Genomic DNA, 20,056 nt, shown 5'->3' with positions numbered 1-20,056 from the left:
TTGTATCCCCCTGACACCTGGGCAGGCCTCTGCCTTCAGGAGGGGCAGACATCTGTTGAGAATTTAGTGGATGCCTGCGAAGGAATATGCTGCAGCTGCCCTTCCCCACTACCCAGGCTAGGCTGTCTTTGTCTGTGCCAGCCCTACAGATGCCAGCTTCCTCCCCCAGAGCCAGGCGGGCTCCGCAGGGCCCACAGGAGCGAGTGCGCCACAAACTCCCCATCAGCATGTCTGACTACAAACACACCTGCAGCAGAGCTGGAGCATGGGAAGGACTCCCAGCCTGCAGTCTCATCTTCATAGCGGACCCAGCCTGAGATGGCTGATCCGAGCAATGCTGTGGAGAGCTGTGCCTGTGGGCATGGAGCAAAGAGTGATTGAGAGGAAATGGGTGACGGGATGGATCACTTGAGGATTATCTGTTCTGTTCATTCCCTCTTGGGTGCCTGGCATTGGCCACTGGTGGATGACAGGATACTGGGTTAGATGGACCTTTGGTCTGACCCAGTGTGGTCATTCTTATGAGAGAGGACAGAGTAACGCATTGGCCATCTGTAGCATCATCCCCCAAGGATCTCTAGCAGCACGTGCACTGGACACGTACTTACTCCCAGTGTACTGCTCGGGGTGGGGCCCCAGAGGAAGAGCCAGTAACAAAGCCATGACCAGAACCTAGCAATCCTGCATTCCGGGCAGCACCTCTCCCATTTATACAGCACCTAGCACAATGCGCTTCCCATCACTACCATAATAACAAGAGCCCATGACTTCTAGCCCAGCTCAATTCACTGAAGAGATTGAGACTTCATCCTAAAGAAACGCACTGCTTACTCCTGGCTGTTGTTGCTAGGGACGGCAGAAGCAAACTTTGTCCCATGCTGAGGCAGGGGAGAGCGGGGCTCAGCCTTGGCTGAGGCAGGGATGTGTTAGGGTCGCCAATTTTCTAATCACACAAAACCAAACGCCCCTGCCCCACCCTTTCTATGAGGCCCTGCCTCCTACTTGCTTTATTCCCCCTCCCTTTGTTGCTCACTCTTCCCCACCCTCACTCACTTTCATTGGACTGGGACGGGGGTTGGGGAGGGGTGAGGGCTCTGGGCTGGGGCTGGGGAGGAGCAGGCTCTAGGCTGGGACAGGGGGTTGGGGTTCAGGGGGGTAAGGGGTTTAGAGTGCAGGAGGGGACTGGGGGCTGGGGCAGAAGGTTGGAGTATGGGGCCCTCTGAGGAAGTGGCCGCCAGGTCCCTGAAGCCTCTAGGCACATAGGCAGCTGTGCACACTGCCTTTATGCCCACAGGTGCTGCCCCCCGCAGCTCCCATTGGTTGCAGTTCCCGGCCAATGGGAGCTGCAGAACTGGTGCTGGGAAGGCCTAGGGCTGCAGGGACCTGGCAGCCACTTCGGGGGGCAGCGTGGAGCCTGGGCAAGTAAGGAGCCTGCCTTAGCCCTGGGCCCCTGTTGAGTTGCCAACCAGACTTTTAACAGCCCGGTCAGTGGTGCCGACTGGAGTTGCCAGGTTTCCTTTTCAACTGGGTGTTCTGGTCGAAAACCAGGTGCCTGGCAACCCTAGCTGTGTTGGAAAGTCACCAGGCACGTTCTGGGCACTGTAGAAATGATGAATCGGGGGCTAGGTGTCTCAGAGCTGGCTGGGTTTGTGTAGGGCATTGCAGTGAACGGGGGGAGCAGACCCCTTCATCCTGGTTGAGAGAGGGAAAAGGTGGTGGTGTGGGACTGTGGCGAGTGAGCACTAGATGGTGCTTGTGACACACATACTGCTCCGGAAGGGCCGGCTGTGCGGCACTTTCCCTGCCTGGCTTGAGCACCCAGCTCAGGGCAGGTCTCTGAATTCTGCAAGGGCAGGCCTCCGACCTTCAGGGCACCCCAGCCTTGTCTGTGCTCGACTCTCTAGCAGAGCTGGGGTGGGCCTGCTGGCGCTGCTCGGGTCCTGGCACTGTACCTCTCGCTCAGAGCCAGTCTGGGGGACATGTTAATGCAGCCCTGTCCCTTCTAATGTCCCACTACTACTGGAGCTCCCCATCACTGGAGCTCCCCGAGGAGTCTCTCCAGACCAGGGCTCTGGGGCTCTGTCCTCGCACCCCCATCCTCCCGTGCCCTCGTGGGAAGGCTTGGGCATGGCTCCCTCAGCAGCTGGGAGAAAGGCTCTGAAGGTTTGAACAGCTTGATTCGTAATAATTTCTCTCCACTGGGGGCTGCTTCCTTGTAGGGTCGCAACCTTGCTAATTCCCGGCTCAGGCAGCCCTTGGCTGCCGGGGGGGCTCTGCCTGATGGAGGGTTGGGGGAAGACACTTTTCAGGCAGGCATGCCAAACCCATGAAAAAAAATGCAGAAATTGGGCTTGTTTTTGGTTTAATTGGCTTGTTTGGCTTGTAGCTTGTTGCTTTTTTTTTAATTTTATATTTTTTTATCAGGCCTTGGCAAGCAGGGGCAAGGTGGGGAAGAGAGTCAGGGGTGCACAGTGGGCCCACCACAGTCCCAGACTGCACGCCAGGGGGATCTAGTCACATAGAGCGTTGGGGTTCTTAGGGATTGGCTTGTTTTGGCCTTATTTTGAAATGGGATTGGCTTGATTTTTTTTGGCTTATTGTGAAAGTCAGGGTTCTTATTTACTGCATGAAAGTTGGCAACTGTGCTTTCAGGCCCCTTTTCTAAAGCATGCCTTAAGAGTTCCCACTCCTGAGAGCTGAGCGGGGGCAGGTTGCACCATGGGCTATTGGCCGCCTTGCTGCCAGCTCAGCGGAGGTCCCGTGGCACTGGGCTGCCATCAGAAAGCTTCATTTGCACCTGCCAGTGTGCTGAGGTCTCTAACAGCCTTTGGGATCCATAGATCTGGTAGGAACAGATGTGGCCACCCGGGTAGTGCTTTCCCATTGGACCAGCTTCCTCTGCCCCCTGGTGGTGATAATGACAAACCTCATGGTAGAGAGCGCTTCCCAAACCAAATACCAGGCTGGTGGAATTACTGTATTGAGTGTCCTTGGGATTGTCCTGTGACGAGGGTTTGGCTGGAGAAGGTGGGAGGTGGTGACTGAGCAGAGCCCAGCAGCAGTAACCAACCGTTCGGGCCAGGAAGTGAAGAACATTGCAGCGACATTGCAGTCCAGTTCCCCTGTTACTTAATGACCCAGCTGGAATCTGGCCCGATTGCACACCTTGCATCTCTTCTCTGGCACAGTACACTCTGCCTGGTCAGGAGGGGGCAGACCCTCCATCTGCCCTCCTTTGTGCCTGTAGCCCAGTCTGGGTTGGTATTAACCGAGAAGAGCGCCTTTGGTGTGACATCACCTGCTCACTTGCAGCACTTTGGCACAGAGGATCCCAGTCCAAGCACTGACAGGATCTGTCTGCTCTTCATGTGAAACCAGGCTCCATGCACCTTCCCTGAAGTACTGGCTGCTGTCAGAGCCAGGTTTTTGGACTAGATGGACCTTGGGTCCAATCCAGTCTGGACAGTCCTAAGTCTTGGCAGGACTTTGCTGGCCCCTGTCTAGCTGGGTAGCAGTGCTGTGCTGTTGCTGTGGGGCAATTAATCCTCTTCCTGCTGGTGCTGCTGTCCCACAGGAATGGGGCTAGGGCAAGAGCTGAGAGGAAGAATTCCCTGGGCTCAGTCAGAATGCACAGACAGGCGTCTTCGGTCTGGGGCATAGCGGTGATATGTGGTGTGTGTTTGGTCCCCTTGTGCTGCCTCTTCTCCCTGATCCTATGGTTGGGTGGCTGGGCTGAGTCGAAGGCTGTAATCTGCTGCAAGGCAAAAGCTGTCCTACAGGCACTAGGGCTAGCATGGGGCTGGGCCCAGAGAAGGGAGTGAACTTTGGGCCTACTGAATCCCGCAAGCCCTCAGCAGGGAGTGGGCCGGAATGTCCCTTTGTACTGCCCCTTGAGCCAATCTAGCCCTGCCAGCCCGGAGTGCTGGGGAATCCACCATTTCATCGTGGCTGGCTCGCAGTACGGAGTAGCTGCCTGCTGCTCTGAGCACGCTATGAGAGCCAGGCTCTTGAGCTAGGGAATAGTCTCCCCAGGGAAGGGCTTGGCAGCCCCTTTTCCTGGGACACCCAAATTAAACACTGACAAAAGAAGCCTAGATTTGTCCTGGGTTTGTACAGTGCCATGGGGTCCTGCAGTGTCCTGGGCCTGCTAGGGTGATATGCATAATCAATAAGCCGTGGAGAGCAGTCAGTCCTGGCCCCTGGCAGGGAGATGAGCTGAGCAGCAGGGCTCTCTTCCCTCCCTCCCAAAGTGATTTAGGAACATGGATCATCTGCAAGGTGCCGTGCCAGCAGGATGCCTGAGAGGCAGGGGAAGCAGGGTGGTGGGGGAGGTGACAGTGATGAGGTCAGCTCTCAGTCCCGCCTCCTTAGAATCAGGCCCTGCTGCAGTTTCCCTTGGTCCAGACATTTCTAGTCACTCCTCCTCTGGGAGCCTCTCTGCCAGGAGAAGCTGAGCCAGTTGGCACCTCTAACGCCCTTGTGGTGTGCTTGGAACTATTATTGATTCCATTGAGGGCTCTTTTCTTTCTCTCCCCCCCGCCGCCCCACCTGTTGGCCTTCACCGCGGCTCCCTCCCTTGACTCATGTTCCCCTGGACACAGGCCAGGGCACATGGGCAGACAAAACAGACCCCGTCCTCTCCCGGAACAAGATAAGAGAAAGCCCCAAGGGCACGGGAGAAGAGAAAGCAGCCTGGAGACACAGGGTTTCTAGGGCGGAGATGGAGCAGGAATCACTGCCACTACCCTTGTCTGCAGCAGTGTCCTTGATCATCCTGGGCTGTTGTCAGCGCAACGTTGATAAGGGGCTTGATCCCTGGGGCCCAGGCCTGCATGAGGAGTTTGTAGGGCGATCAGTGCTTGGGGGTGTTACGGGGGTGGTGGAGCCGATTGGGGCCAGTGTGACCCATGGGAATGTTCCCCAACACACATGGAGCTCTAGGGACATGTGGGATGTCAAGCTGAGCCTGCCGATTGCCATCACCACGCTCCCCCGTGCATATGGCAGGGCTCTCCAGCATAATGCCCAGACCAAGGGTTTGGTCATTACACTAACAATCAAGCCAAAGGTGCATCCTTCCTCTGCAGAGGGTGCTGGGCTCCTCTGTCCTCCTGCCGGCCTGCTGAGCTGCTGCCACAGGGAGCTCCGCAGCCAGGCTCTCAAGAGCTGGAGGCAAGGGAGCCTGCAATTCCTTCCCTAGCAGCTTTGGGGGCAGGCGTGGCTTCCCCCTCGTTCAGCTCTCCTCCCCTCACCCCGACCTGATGGCTCGAGTGCCGGCCTCAAATCTGTGAGTGAGGGGATGGGTTTCCATCTGATGGTGGGAAGAGGGAATAGGTAGGCCCCAAACTGATCAAAGCCCCAAGCCTGCCTGCCTGTGAAGGGGGATTGGATTGGGGCGAGCACCATGCTAGCTCCATGGGAGAGCCAGTCACTCTGGCGTGAGGGGAACTCTGTCCCCCCAGAGACAGCTTGCGTGGGGGTGAGCACAGACAGCAGCTTTCCAAGCACCAGCACTGTCAGCGCCCCTGGGGTCTGCACACCCTCACGCCAGCCGGATAAATTCAGCTCCCTCTCCACTAGTCAGAGCCGCAGGGCTTGCTGCATATGGCAGAAGCCGGCAGGCCAGAGCCAGAGCAGAGGAGTGGCGTACGAAGGGTTTCAGAGTAGCAGCCGTGATAGTCTGTATCTGCAAAAAGAAAAGGAGTACTTGTGGCACCTTAGACTAACATATTATTTGAGCATAAGCTTTCGTGGGCTAAAACCCACTTCCTTGGATGCATGCAGCGGAAAATACAGTAGGAAGATATATACATACAGAGACCATAAAACAATGGGTGTTATCATACACACTACGAGTGTCTCATTGTAGTGTGTATGATAACACCCATTTTTTTATGGTCTCTGTATGTATATATCTTCCTACTGTATTTTCTGCTGCATGCATCCAAGGAAGTGGGTTTTAGCCCACGAAAGCTTATGCTCAGATAAATTTGTTAGTCTCTAAGATTGTTTCTCAGTCACTTTATTTTGCTTGTAAGTGCACTTTGACAGCATTTCCTAGGCCGCTGGGGTTCCCTTTCTTTCCCTCGGGGACAGTGAAGTGGCTTGGAAACAAGGCAGACCTGTAGGCCTCAGGGACTCGGAGCCTATCTGCACTGCAGTCCTGTGGCACGATCACAGCTCGGGTTGACGTCCCCAAGCCAGCTTTAACCCAGCCAGCTCAGGTACCGGAGGCTGGAGCAGGGACACTGCAGCAGCTTAGCCTAGCCCTGTGAGTGATTCCCCAGGGGGGTGTGGCCAAGGTGTCACAGGCGGCTTTGTGGTTCTGGTAGCTGACCTTGCTAGATGACAGCTAGCTCCAGTGTGTCTGTGAGCTGCAGTCACACCTTGAAGACACCCTTAGCGGGGCTGATTGGGAGGCAGGGGGATGGATGAGAACAACTGAGGGGGAAAGGAGTCCAGGAGAGCTGGCTGTATTCTAAAGAATCCTCATTGAGGTTGCAGGAACAAACCATCCTGGTGTGTAGAAAGAGTAGTAAATATGGCAGGCGACCAGCTTGGCTTAACAGTGAAATCCTTGCTGATCTTAAACACAAAAAAGAAGCTTACAAGAAGTGGAAGATTGGACAAATGACCAGGGAGGAGTATACAAATATTGCTCAGGCATGCAGGAGTGAAATCAGGAAGGCCCCAAATCACACTTGGAGTTGCAGCTAGCAAGGGATGTTACTCTTAACAAGAAGGGTTTCTACAGGTATGTTAGCAACAAGAAGGTGGTCAGGGAAAGTGTGGGCCCCGGGGAGGCAACCTAGTGACAGAGGATGTGGAAAAAGCTAATGTACTCAATGCTTTTTTCACCTCTGTTTTCACAAACAAGGTCAGCTCCCAGACTGGGCAGCACAGTATGGGGAGGAGGTGACCAGCCCTATGTGGAGAAAGAAGTGGTTCAGGATTATTTAGAAAAGCTGGAGGAGCACAAGTCCATGGGGCTGGATGCGCTGCATCCGAGAGTGCTAAAGGAGTTGACGGATGTGATTGCAGAGCCATGGGCCATTATCTATGAAAACTCATGGCAATGGGGTGAGGTCCCGGATGACTGGAAAAAGGCTAATGTAGTGCCCATCTTTAAAAAAGGGGAGGAGGAGGATCGGGGGAACTACAGGCCAGTCAGCCTCACCTCAGTCCCTAGAAAAATCATGGAGCAGGTCCTCAAGGAATCAGTCTTGAAGCACTTGGAGAGGAAGGTGATCAGGAACAGTCAGCATGGATTCACCAAGGGCAAGTCATGCCTGACTAACTTAATTGCCTTTAATGATGAGATAACTGGCTCTGTGGATGAGGGGGAAACAGTAGATGTGTTATTCCTTGACTTTAGCAAAGCTTTTGATACAGTCTCCCACGGTATTCTTGCCAGCAAGTTAAAGAAGTATGGGGTGGATGTATGGTCTATAAGGTGGATAGAAAGCTGGCTAGATTGTCGGGCTCAACGGGTAGTGATCAATGGCTCCATGTCTAGTTGGTAGCCGGTATCATGTGAAGTGCCCCAAGGGTCGGTCCTGGGGCCGGTTTTGTTCAATATCTTCACTAATGATCTGGAGGATGGCATGGATTGCACCCTCAGCAAGTTTGCAGATGACACTAAACTGGGAGGAGTGGTAGATACGCTGAAGGGTAGGGATAGGATAACAGAGGGACCTAGACAAATTAGAGGAATGGGCCAAAAGAAATCTGATGAGGTTCAACAAGGACAAGTGCAGAGTCCTGCACTTAGAAAGGAAGACTCCCATGCACCGCTACAGACTAGGGACCGAGTGACTAGGCAGCAGTTCTGCAGAAAAGGACCTAAGGGATATGGTAGACTAGAAGCTGGATATGAGTCAACAGTGTGCCCTTGTTGCCAAGAAGGCTAACGGCATTTGGGGGTATATAAGTAGGAGCATTGCTAGCAGATTTAGGGATGTGATCATTCCCCTCTATTTGGCATTGGTGAGGCCTCATCTGGAGTACTGTGTCCAGTTTTGCGCCCCACACTACAAGAAGCACGTGGCAAAATTGTAAATAGTCCAGCAGAGGGCAACAAAAATGATTAGGGGGCTGGAGTACATGATTTAGGAGGAGAGGCTGTGGGAACTGGGATTGTTTAGTCTGCAGAAGAGAAGAATGAGGGGGGATTTGATAGCTGCTTTCAACTACCTGAAGGGGAGTTCCAAAGAGGATGGATCTAGACTGTTCTCAGTGGTACCAGATGACAGAACAAGGAGTAATAGTCTCAAGTTGCAGTAGGGGAGGTTTTAGTTAGGATATTACGAAAAACTTTTTCACTCTGAGGGTGGTGAAGCACTGGAATGGGTTACCTAGAGAGGTGGTGAAATCTCTTTCCTTAGAGGTTTTTAAGGTCAGGCTTGACAAAACCCGGATGACTTCGTTGGGGATTTGGTCCTGCTTTGAGCTGGGGGTTGGACTAGATGACCTCCTGAGGTCCCTTCCAACCCTGATATTCTATGAATTAATTGAGCTGCCTCTTTGTGTGACATGGTTCCCCTGCTTTCCAAGAGAAGTGCGTGGGACAGTCGCTGGGCTGGGGGCATGTCCCTGACCTTCGCTCCTACCTTGGGCCTAATGACCAGGCATTTGCAGGTCTCTAAGTGACCCTTATGTTTAGAGACCCTCCTCCTCCAGGTGTATGTGGTCCCTAGGTGCTTCGGGACAGCAGTGCTGGCTGGTCCCCCGGGTACCAGGCCCTGCACTCTCTGCCTGCCCTGGCTCTGGCAGACCCGCTCCTCTTCCTGCCCCCCGCGCCCCCCCCCCACCAGCAGGCAGGACTTGCCAGCTATTAATCAATGGAGAAGAATCTCTGATAGAGTCCAGGGGGGAGCCTCTTGGCTGGAACAGTGCCAGCTCTGACTGGCAGGCGGAGAGGAGTCAGTAAAGAAAATGGGCCGGGGGACCCTTGGGAAGTCGCAGGGACCCATCTCCGCCCCTGCCAGGAGAAAGCAGCTTGAATGAGGGCAAGTGTGGCTATGGATCCAGGTATTGACTCAGGACTCTACTGTGGCAGGTTCTCTCTGCTGCAGGCGCTGGGGGCTGGAAGCTCTGGCCGTTGTCCCCGCTCCAACAAATTGCAGAGCAGACCCCCCTGAGACTGGCTGCTTGGGCAAAGTCTGGCTCCCCACATGTCCCCCAACACACAGTTCACTTAAAGCAGACTGCATCAGGGTTCCCCTCTAGGGGGCTTTTTGGGAAGGGATGGGGTGAGCCATAGGGGAACGGGAGCCAGCAGCCCCAAGGAGGGTGGAGGTCATAGGCTAGTGCTGTTCTGTGGCTGGTGGTCCCCCCCCACAACCATGCATTCAGTCCAATGTGCGTTAACTGTCCTGTGTTCTCCATGGCGCTCACCTCCAACTGTTCTCCTTGTCTCTCCACAGGATAAGAAGCTGCGGATCTTTGACCCAAGGACCAAGCCAGCTGCAGCCCAGGTACTTCCTTGGTCTGCCGGGGGCGGGGAGGGGGGGAACGGACGGATGGATGGACAGCCTGGGTGGAGCAAAGCGAATTCGAGGTCGGTGGTCAGATACCATGGTGATGGGCCCAGTAGAATGAGCTGAATCGACCCAAGAGCTACAAGGTGTAGATAGTCCGGGGTCTGTCTGTATGGGATCTTCACTGCTGGGATCCGATATTCGGGAGAGGTACCAGGGTTAGGAAGGATATCGTTACAGACTGAGCTCCTTGTGGTGGGGTGTGCTCCGGGCAGCTCCATGGAGACTGTTCAGCATGGGTTGAAGAACTGTACCAACCTCTGGGTGTTCATATGCCCAAACCACTGAATCTTTGGGTGCCTGGAGTGGCTGCTGGCTGCCACGGGCTCTGACTGTCTTTTGCCTGGTGAAGTTCTGCCTGTTGCTGCCTCCTCCTCAGGCCTACGGTCCTTTCTTGGCTTCCCTGAGGCTATCTGCGTAGAGCACGGGGAAGCTTTTAGGCCATGAAGACTTCAGTGCAGGACACCTGCTTCCAATCTGCAGTCCCCTTTCATCCTGATCCTGGTATTCCGTGAATTCAAAGCGACTGGTCGGGGCCCATCTGCAGTCAGCGGCCCCAGCTCCTGTGGGGAGGGAGGTGGCTCTCACATGGGTTGTTTGCCTCCAGGTTTTTCCAGCAGCTGAACGAAATAGCTTCAGTGTCATTGAGGTCTGACCGACCGGCTCAGACCGGCTCACTAAACGCAGTGATTAGAAAATAAATAGTGGGGTCGGAGCTGCATTCAGCATGGCGTTTAAACAGCCCCCATTAGAGGTTTCCTGTGGCTTCTGGAAGCAGAGGTCCCTCTCCCCTCTGGGCTGGCTTGAGTTATAGGAAGCATGGAGGAGGGGGAAGAACTAGTGGCTTCCCCTGTGCACCCAGCCTGTGTTTCCTTCCAGGACTTTCAGTGTCTGCGCCCTCCAACTGCTCATGCTGCAGCCCTTCCATCGTATGTTAGGCCTTGCTTTTTGTTGCGGGGGTGTGTGTGTGTGTAAGACGCAGGCTGGTGTGGTCTCCCCAGTCGCGCATGGTGTCAGACGGATGGGCGGTTGTGCCTGTTAGGCCTTTCCACCATCCTCATGGCTGTGGCCTGTCGAGAACTCGCTGCACTAATACTGCTCGCAGCCTGTGGAGATTCCTCTTCAGCACCAGCACTAGAGGACTGCGTGCCAGGAGCTGACAGTCTGCTCTGCTGGGTGTCTGCCTGTCTAGGTGCTGGCAGTGGGCAGAACTCTCTGTCCCCCATAACCTTCTCCCTCCCCCCGCCCCCCGGTGCGGGAATGGGGATGCGTTATTGGCCAGAGTGCAGTGAAGTGCAGCCTCTCGCAGCAGAGTTGGAGAGCCATGCCACCCGGCCTTTGTGGTTAAAGGGCTGCTGGCTATTCCGAGGGCTTGCCAGTAGCCTGTGCTCACGGGTCTGAGGAGAGGTGAGCCTGGGGCACCTGGGTGTTGGCTAGCTGGGGCAGTGTGGGCTGGCCTGGATCTCAGTGCTGAGTTGGTCGCCCTCACCCCATCCTTTGGCCTGTCCCAGCAAATTGCTCCAGCTGCTCAGACCCTTCCGTGGGAGGCGGTGGAGATGCCGCTCACACACAAGCCTGCAGTCTTCTCCCTGGAACTAGCCAGAGGGCTGACTGTCAAGGGGTGCGGGACCTCCCTCCCTTTGGGGCTGAGTGTGATGAGTTTCTGCCAGGTTCCTAGCCCTTGCTGGCTGGCCCCTAGCACTGTCTGAACCAGTTGGTTCATAGAGCCATACCCCACTTGGGGTGCTCTCATCAGACAGCATAGGCTAAGCAGGGTCGGGCCCGGTCAGGATTTGGATGGGTGACACCGACAGAAAACCCAGGCTGCTGCAGGAAATGGTGTGTCTGATTCAGCAGGTGGTGCTGTTGAACTGGTGCGCCAGCATGGTGCTAGGGGATTCCCCGCTGCTGAAAGAGCCTTAATTCTGACCACCAGGGGCTATCGTCCGTCCCACAGCATCCTTCCTGCATGTCGGAGGTGTTAGCTCCAAGGTCCTGGCCTGACTTCTCTTTCCACTGATTGTACTAGCCTGCCTTCCCTCTGCAGCAGTGCAGAAAGTGCTGTGTTCCAACACTGAGGTGGCTACGCTCAGCAGCAAGGGATGGGGGGGCCTACCAGGATGAAGGGCACGCAGGGAATAAGATTTTCAGCGACACTCTGAATTTACATCGCTATAGTCACGTCTCTTGGGGGTGGGAAAGATCTCCCTCCCTGAGGGACGATGCTATACCGACCTGACCCCTGATGTAGACACCTCTCAGGGAGGTGGATTAACCTATGCCGACAGCAGAATGCATCCTGTCGCCATGTTTACGCCGCAGAGCTACAGCTGCACCGCTGTTGTGTTTTAAGCCCTGACCGCCTCTTACCACACGTTGCTTGGGTGCCAATCAAAGCATCTTGTGTAGGCCTGGCTTGTACACAGCCCCTCTCTCCCCTGGGGTGGCTATATGCACAGACCTGTCGTGGGGAAGTGGAGCAGCTAACACAAGCTGGAATGGCAAATGTTCGCCTTTTGAACTGCATCTTTGCCTCCCACTGCTCCAGGTGCATGCCCGACATGGCTGCAAAGTGTTGAATCTCTTCCTGCTGGCGTGTAACCCCGTGCTACTCCAGAGGTCCCCCTATTTATTCTCTGCGAGCCCCTGTCTGGTTGTGTAATGGCACGTCAGCAAGGGGTGAGCTCGGCGGGTTCCAGCCGAGTCTCCCAGAGAGGGTGGACCCCGTCTAGCTGAGCTATTAAAAATATTGTGTGAATGATGGTTGCTGTTGAAAATAGGCAGTTTGCCTCCTCTGCCGTCTGATCCATCGATGTTTGTGTCCAGTGCGAGCCCCTCATCTGTGTCTGGGGTTGCCAAGAGAAACATGCACCTTCTTGGCAGTTACCAAGAAATGCTGAGTTGCAGCCATAATCCAGTCTCGCTTGTAATTAATGAAGATGTTTAGTCTTCTAGAAATGCCACATATTACATTGTGCTGAAGGGAGAACCTTTAAAATGCCATAAATCCTGAGAGTTTGCACAGGATTTAGTTAGCCAAGAGGAATAAAATCTGATTTTCCTGTTGCTGAAGCGGCTGGGTTACTTGGAAGGGCTTCTCTTCCTGTGGGCCAGAGCTGCTATGAAATTGTCGTCTCAGGGCTGCCGTGGAAAGCAGTGGGTTGCTGCGCTCTGTCCTTTAACGTGACCCAGTTTGCATAGCAGCTACTGAGGCACCAGTACAATGAGTTTTCCAGGTCAGCTGGAACCACTGATGTGACAGAAATAGGGGCAGGATGTAACAAAATCTGAAGCAAAACTTATGATGCTAATGTCCGGAGGCTCCGGACCTCTGACACCATAGGTATGCTCTGATCCTTCATGGCATAGAACCGTCACAGCCTTTCCTCTTAGAGCCTGGGTACTGGAGTTACTCAGGACTGTTTCACTAAACTGACTGCCCCTTCTTTAATTTCAAAACAATCTGACCAATGCAAACAAGAAACCAGGGATTGGAGCTGTGACCGCATGGAATGTTGGAGCCTGACTGGCAGCTCTGTGGCCGGGAGTCCTCTGTCTTTCCGTAGAACAGAGATATTGTGGGCTAGAGCCATGTGAACTTCCCTCAACAAGGTGCCTCTCCGTTGACCTTCAGGTCCGCTCTTGGGGTGGGGTAGGAGTTCTGTCTTTGAGCCATTCAAGCCTTGATTGTTCTGCTGAGGCTGCCACTGCCCTGGTGCCAGCTGTGGTGGTGGATTTCTGCTATGCGTGTCTGTCCCCTGAGCACTAGAGGGCAGTGGGAGGGGAGCTATAAAAGGCTGAAATTAAAAGCATGAGAACATAAGAGCTGGGATGCTGGGTCAGACCATGGTCCATCTTGCCCAGTATCCTGTCTGACAGTGGTCTGTCCCAGAGCTTCGGGGGAGTGGAGAGAACAGAGCAATTATGGAGCAATCCACCAGTTTTCCATACTCTGCTTGTGGCAGTCTGAGGCTTAGGGTCACCCAAGCGTTGGGTTACATCTCTGACCATCTTGGCTAATATCCATTGGTGGACCTAGCCTCCATGAACTTATCCAGTGCTATTTTTCAACCCAGTTAGACTTTTGGCCTTCACAACATCCCCTGGTAATGAGTTCCACAGGTTGATTGTGCATTGTGTGGGGAAAAAGTACTTCCTCTTGTTTGTATTAAACCTGCTGCCTGTTAACTTCATCGGGTGACACCTGGTATTTGTATTGTGTAAAAGAGTGAATAACGCTTCTGTATTCACTTCCTCCACAGCATTCCTGATTTTTGTAGACCCCATCATCTCCCCCATTAGTCGTCTCTTTTCTAAGCTGAACAGTCCTGATGTTTTTAATCTCCCCTCATATGGAAGCCTTGATCATCTTTGTAGTAACTGCTAAATTAGACCCCATCATTTTATATGCATAGTTGGGATTATTTTTTTCAATGTGCATCATCTACATTGAATTTCATCTGCCATTTTGTTGCCCAGTTGTGTGAGATTCCCTCTGTAACTCCTCGCAGTCTGCTTTGGACTTAACTATCTTGAATAACTTCGTATTTTCTGCCAACTTTGCTTCTTCATTAATGATCTGGAAAAGGAGATGAACAATGAATACATTGAACAGCACCAGTGCAAGCACAGATCCCTGGGGGATGCAGCTGTTCACCTCTCTCCATTGTGAAAACTGACCATTTATTTCAAGCCTTTGTTTCCTGTCTTTCAGCCAGCTTCTGATCCACAAGAGGACCTTCCCTCTTATCCCATGGCTTCTTAGTTTCCTTAAGAGCCTTTGGTGAGGGACCTCCTCAAAGGCTTTCTGTAAATCCCAGTACACAATAAATTGATTGGATCACCCTTATCCACATGTTTTTGATCCCCTCACAGAATTCTAATAGATTGGTGTGGCATGATCTCCCTTTACAAAAGCCATGCTGACTCTTCCCCAACAAATCAGGTTTATCTGTACCTGATAATTCTGTTTTCTATAAATTTGCTCTGTACTGAAGTTAGGCTTACTAGCCTGTAATTGCCAGGATCGCTTCTGAAGCCCTTTTTAAAAATCGGCATCACATTAATTACCTTCCAGTTACCTGGTACAGAGGCTGATTTCCGTGGTAACTTCCATACCACAGTTTGTAGTTCTGCATTTTCATATTTGAGTTCCTTCAGAACTCTTGGGTGATACCATCTGGACCTGGTGACTTATTACTGTTAATCAATTTGTTCTAAAACCTCTTCTATTGACACATCAATTTGGGACAGTACTTCAGATTTGTTGCCCAAAAAGAACGGATATGATGTTGGTATCTCCCTCACCTTCTCTGCAATGAAGACTGATGCAAAGAATTTGCTCAACTTCTCTGCAACGGCCTTGTCTCCCTTGAGCGCTTCTTTAACTCCTATATCATCTAGTGGCCTAGCTGCCCATTTGGTGAACTGCTTCTGATGAACTTAAAACAAACAAACAAATTACTGTTAGTTTGTGCATCATTAGCAAGTTGCTTCTCAAATTCATACTTATATTTTTACATTTTACTTGCCAGAGTTTGCGTCCCTTCCTATTTTCCTCAGTAGGATTTGACTTCCAAATTTTAAAGGATGCCTCTTTGCCTCTAATGGCCTCCATTACTCTGCTATTCGGCCATGGTGGTACTCTTTTGGTCCTCCTGTCATTTTTGATTTGGGTTATATGTTTAGTCTGAGCTTCACTTATGGTGTGTTTTTAAGTAGGTTCCAGTCACTGTACCCTTGTGACTGCGCTTTTTAATTTCCATCTAATTAGTGTTCTCATTCTTGTATAGTCCCCCTTTTTAAAGCTAAATGTTACTGGGGTGGCTTTCTTTTTTTTGGTATTCTCCCCCCCCCCCCCCCCCACAAGCATGTTGCATTTAATTACATTAAGGTCACTATTACCGAGTGGTTCAGCTACAGTTACCTCTTGGACCAGATCCTGTGCGCCACTTAGCACTAAATCCAGAATGGCCTCTCCCCTTGTGGGTTCCAGGACTAGCTGCTCCAAGAAGCATTCATTAATGGTGTCTAGAAACTTTGTCTATGCATCGTATCTTGAGGTGATATGTTCCCAGTCAATATGGGAAAAGTTGAAATCCCCCTTATTAAGGATAAGATTATGTCATGGAGGTCATGGATTCTGTGACTTTCAGAGACCTCCATGGTTTTAGAGTGGTAGCCGTGTTAGTCCGTATCAGCAAAAACAACGAGGAGTCCTTGTGGCACCTTAGAGACTAACGCATCTATTTGGGCATAAGCTTTCATGGGCTAAAACCCACTTCATCAGATGCATGGAGTGGAACATACAGTAGAGAGGTATAAATACACAGCATAGGAAAAGATGGGAGTTGCCTTACCAAATGGGGGATCAGTGCTAACGAGCCAATTCAATTAAGGTGGAAGTGGGCTATTCTCAACAGTTGACAAGAAGGGGTGGAAATCACTTTTGTAGTGCTAATGAGGTCAATGTGATCAAGGTGGCCCATTTCAAAGAGCTGATAAGAAAGTGTGAGTATCAGCAGGGGGAAACTAGTTTTTGTAGTGACCCATCCACTCCCAGTCTTTATTCAGGCCTAATTTGATGGTGTCCAGTTTACAAATTAATTCCAGTTCTGCAGTTTCTCATTGGAGTCTGTTTTTGAAGTTTTTTGTTGAATTGCCACTTTTAAGTCTGTTATTGAGTGTCCAGGGAGATTGAAGTACGCTTCTACTGGTTTTTGAATGTTCTAATTCTTGATGTCAGATTTGTCTATTTATTCTTTTGCATAGAGACTGTCCGGTTTGGCCAATGTACATCCGTTTCAGCCCTGGAGTGGGAGGCCAGAGCTGTCAGCCAGCAGGGGCCCTGGAGCTCTGAGCCACCATGGGCTTCGGGGGCGCTGGCACCACCAGCCCCAGAGCCCCCCTGGGCAGCAGGAACAGGGACCCGATGCGCCGAGCCACCAGCCCCAGAGCCCCCAGGCACCATGGAGCTGTCAACCACTGGGGCGCAGGTGCTGGTATGCACCTCCACTCCAGCAGAGCTCGGGCTAATTTCCCTCCCCCTCCCCCCCTGCCAAAACCTGCAGGGCTCAGGCTTCAGTCATCTCCCCCAACAGCCCCCTCCCCCCATTATTTTTAGTAAAAGTCACAGACCGGTCACGGGCTTCTGTGAATTTTTGGTTCTTGCTGCAACCTGTATGTGGTTTTTACTAAAAATAACTGAGACAAAATCTTAACCTTGCCCATTATTATTGTGTTTTCTGGGTTTGTAGCCTCTCCCTTAGCATTTCAGAGTCACCGTCACCTTCCTGGTGAGGTGGTCAGTGGTATTTCTGCTAGGATTCTCTTATTATTCAAAGCATGGCATTTCTATCCACAGAGATTCTATGGGGCTGTCTGATTCATTTAAGATTTTCTCCTTATTTGACTGTGCCTTTTCTAAACCCGTAGTGCCACTCCCCCCATTAGCATGACCTACTCTGTCATTCCCGGGTATTTGGTACCCTGATATTACTATATCCCACAGATTATCCTCATTCCACCATATGCCAGCCTTCTCCCAGCAAGCTTCTGGAGCAGCCACGTCTTACCAGCTCGGTTTCAAATGCAGGAAGACCAGACATGAGCGCCCTAAGTGTTGGGATTCCAAGCTTAGAGTTTGGTTTGGATTTGCCGATCTTCCCACTGGGGGTGTAGATGGGAACAGTCAAGGGTAGGAGCCAGTGCATCTAACTACCGAGGGGCTTGGTTTACTGTTTGGGGCTGTGGCTGTGAGTCTGCCCCAGGCCCCGGTGTTCAGAGGATGAGTCCTTGCATGCTCTAATGGACTCTAGGGCTACTTTATGATTCCTGGGCACAGCTACGCCTACAAATAAGAAACTATTCAGTAGGTCACAGACCACCCGGAGATCACATCCTGTTCAGTTTTCTGGGTTCCATAGATCCACCAATTCCCCCCCCCCCCAAAGAAAAAAGACATCAAGCTCAGGGAAAGAGGGTCACCCAACTGCCCTCCACAACCACCCAGCCATCTTCGAAGGAGTAGTTTCGATGGGTTGGTTGAGGGTTCGAATCCCCTCACACCTCTGGATTTGCAGCTGTGTCCATTAGCCCACCTCCCCCCTTTGGAGACCACCTTGCCTCTTTCAAACATGCTTGGAGGTGGATCACTTCAGACAAGTGGGTCACAGAGGCCATAACATTGGGCTATACCATCCATATTACATCACTCTCCCCCTTCTGTTCCTTCCCCATCCCTCTTCAGGGATGTCTCTTGCAAGCTTTTACTGAGACAAGAAGTGAACTCTTTCCTTTGATTAGGAGCAGTAGAACCTGTCTCTCCTCCTCCTCACAAGGACAAGGGATTTTACTTGAAGTGTCTCCTTGTGCCAAAGAAGGAGGGAGGGCGGAGACTGATTGTAGATCTAAGACTTTTAAACAGTTGTAAAGTCTCAAAACTTCAGGATGGTGAGCTATAATTCCGGCAGCTATAATTCGTTCACTGGAGAAGGGGGATTGGTTTTCAGCCCTCCACTTACAAGTTGCCTGTTTCCATATAACACTACACCCATTGTACAGGAAATTCCTCTGCTTCACTATAGGCCAGGATCATTTCCAATGCCAAGTGCTTCCCTTCGGCCTTTCCTTGGCCCCAAGGGTGTTCTTAAAGGTCCTGGCAGTAGTGGTGGCTTCCCTCCGACAAGAAGCCCTCCTAGTCTTCCCATACCTCGATGACTTGCTACTCAAGGGCTCAGAGGTGCCAACTTTTCAAAGTGCTGGGAAGTGCTTGACCCCCCCCAGCTACACCCCATGCACTGCCCCACTCCACCCCTTCCCCCAAGACTCCACCCATGCCCCACCTCTTCCTGCCCCTGCTTCACCCACGCGCCCCACCTTTTCCTGCCCAGTTCTGCCCCCTCCCCCAAGCGTGCAGAGTCCTTGCTCCTCCCCTTTTCCTCCCAGCCTCCTGCCTGTGCTGCAAAACAGCTGATTGCAGCGGGTGGGAGGCACGGGGAGGGAGGAGGAGGCACTGATCCGCAGGGCCTGCTGGTGCGGGGGAGCTGATAGGGGGGATGCTGGTGGGTGCTCAGAACCCACCATTTTTTCCCTGTGGGTGCTCCAGCCCTGGAGCACCCACAGAGCCGGCACCTATGCAGGGGTTTCTCTTCTAAAGCAGTGCTGTCTTCCATCCAGTTGGCCCTCGCTCTGTCCCAGGAGTTGGGTCTGCACCTGAATGTAAAAAAGTCCAAGTGAATCCCTGTACAGAAGATACAGTTTATAGGGTGTATTTGGGCTCATTGACTATCAGAGCCAACTATCCTTTAGACAAATTTGTAACCTTGTCAGGTCTAGTACAGGCAATTCAGAGGATCCCTCGGACCAAAGCAGATCAGTCTTCAGCTGCTTGGGCATGTGGCAGCTTACAACTTTGTGACCGATCACGCGTGGCTAAACCTCCCCTGATTTCAGGGCTGGCTCAGAACTACCTGTTCTCCTGGCATATGCCTTGGACAGACAGATGACAGAGGGAGGAATTCTCTAGACTAGTGGAAGGATCAACTCCGCATGTGTGCATTCGTTCCTTTCTGGGGCCCAGCCCCATTAGTGACTTTAACAACAGCCGCATCCCTGTTGGGATGGGGAGACTACCTCAATCCCCCTCACTGCTCAGGGCAGATGGACAATTCAGAAAACTCGTCTCTACGTCTATCTGTTGGAGTTCAGGGCTGTCAGGAACACTTGCCTTTGTTTCCAACCCCTCTTCGGGGGAAATCAATCAGGGTCATGACAGGCAATGTATCTCACATGTTCTATATCAACAAAGAGTGAGGAGCAAGATCCCCCACCCTGTGGCCAAAGCCACAAAACTATGGAAATGATGATCCAAATTTCAGCGGTCTGCCTCCCAGATATTTAGAACACCACAGCCAATGTCCTCAGCAGACACTTCTCATAGGACTATGAATGGGAGCTAGACACCCAAGTTCTCCACAGCATATTCCAAAGAAGGGAACTGGCAGAGGTGGGTCTCTTGGCCACCTTCAGCAACAGGAAATGCCCTCTTTTCTGCTGAAGGGGAGTCCGAGTCACCACTCCTTGAGAGAGGCCTTTTTTCACCCTTGGAAGAAGGGTCCGTTCTGTGAGTTTCCTTTAACACCGCTGATACTGAAGGTGATGAACAAGATCAGGCAGGACAGAGCCAGAATTTTCCTTAGTGCTAACCTAGTCGAGACAAGCTTGGTACCCTCACCTGCTTCACTGGTGTGTCCAACTGTCCCTCATCTCCTGTCACAGGATGCGGGTCATGCGCATCATCCCAATATAGCAGTTCTTCACCTCAGAGTGTGGCTCCTCAAGCGTTCATAGGATTAGACTCCCTCTTGCTCTCCAGTTTTGCTCACCAAGTACTGTCTAGCTTTATTAAGGGTTTGGAGCATCTCTCCCTATAGATTAGAGATCCTACCACGACCTGGGACCTCAGCCTTGTACTCAGTTACCTTTGAGACTTCCATTTGAACATTTGGCAACCTGTT

At 52.2% G+C, this 20,056-nt stretch overlaps 1 protein-coding gene across 1 annotated transcript in view; it reads left to right on the top strand.

The window, feature by feature from the left end:
* Positions 1–20,056, top strand: part of CORO7 (coronin 7) — a 174,013-nt gene that overhangs the window by 23,474 nt on the left and 130,483 nt on the right. The window contains exon 7 of the mRNA XM_077827628.1: positions 9,426–9,476. Within this exon, the coding sequence (XP_077683754.1) occupies positions 9,426–9,476 (51 nt within the window). The remainder of the gene's footprint in view (positions 1–9,425; positions 9,477–20,056) is intronic.

Source organism: Eretmochelys imbricata, chromosome 10 (genome assembly GCF_965152235.1).
Source record: "Eretmochelys imbricata isolate rEreImb1 chromosome 10, rEreImb1.hap1, whole genome shotgun sequence".
NCBI classification, from domain to species: Eukaryota; Metazoa; Chordata; order Testudines; family Cheloniidae; genus Eretmochelys; species Eretmochelys imbricata.
The sequence above is the reverse complement of the archived record's forward strand: the minus strand, read 5'-3'. Positions and strand labels throughout refer to the sequence as shown.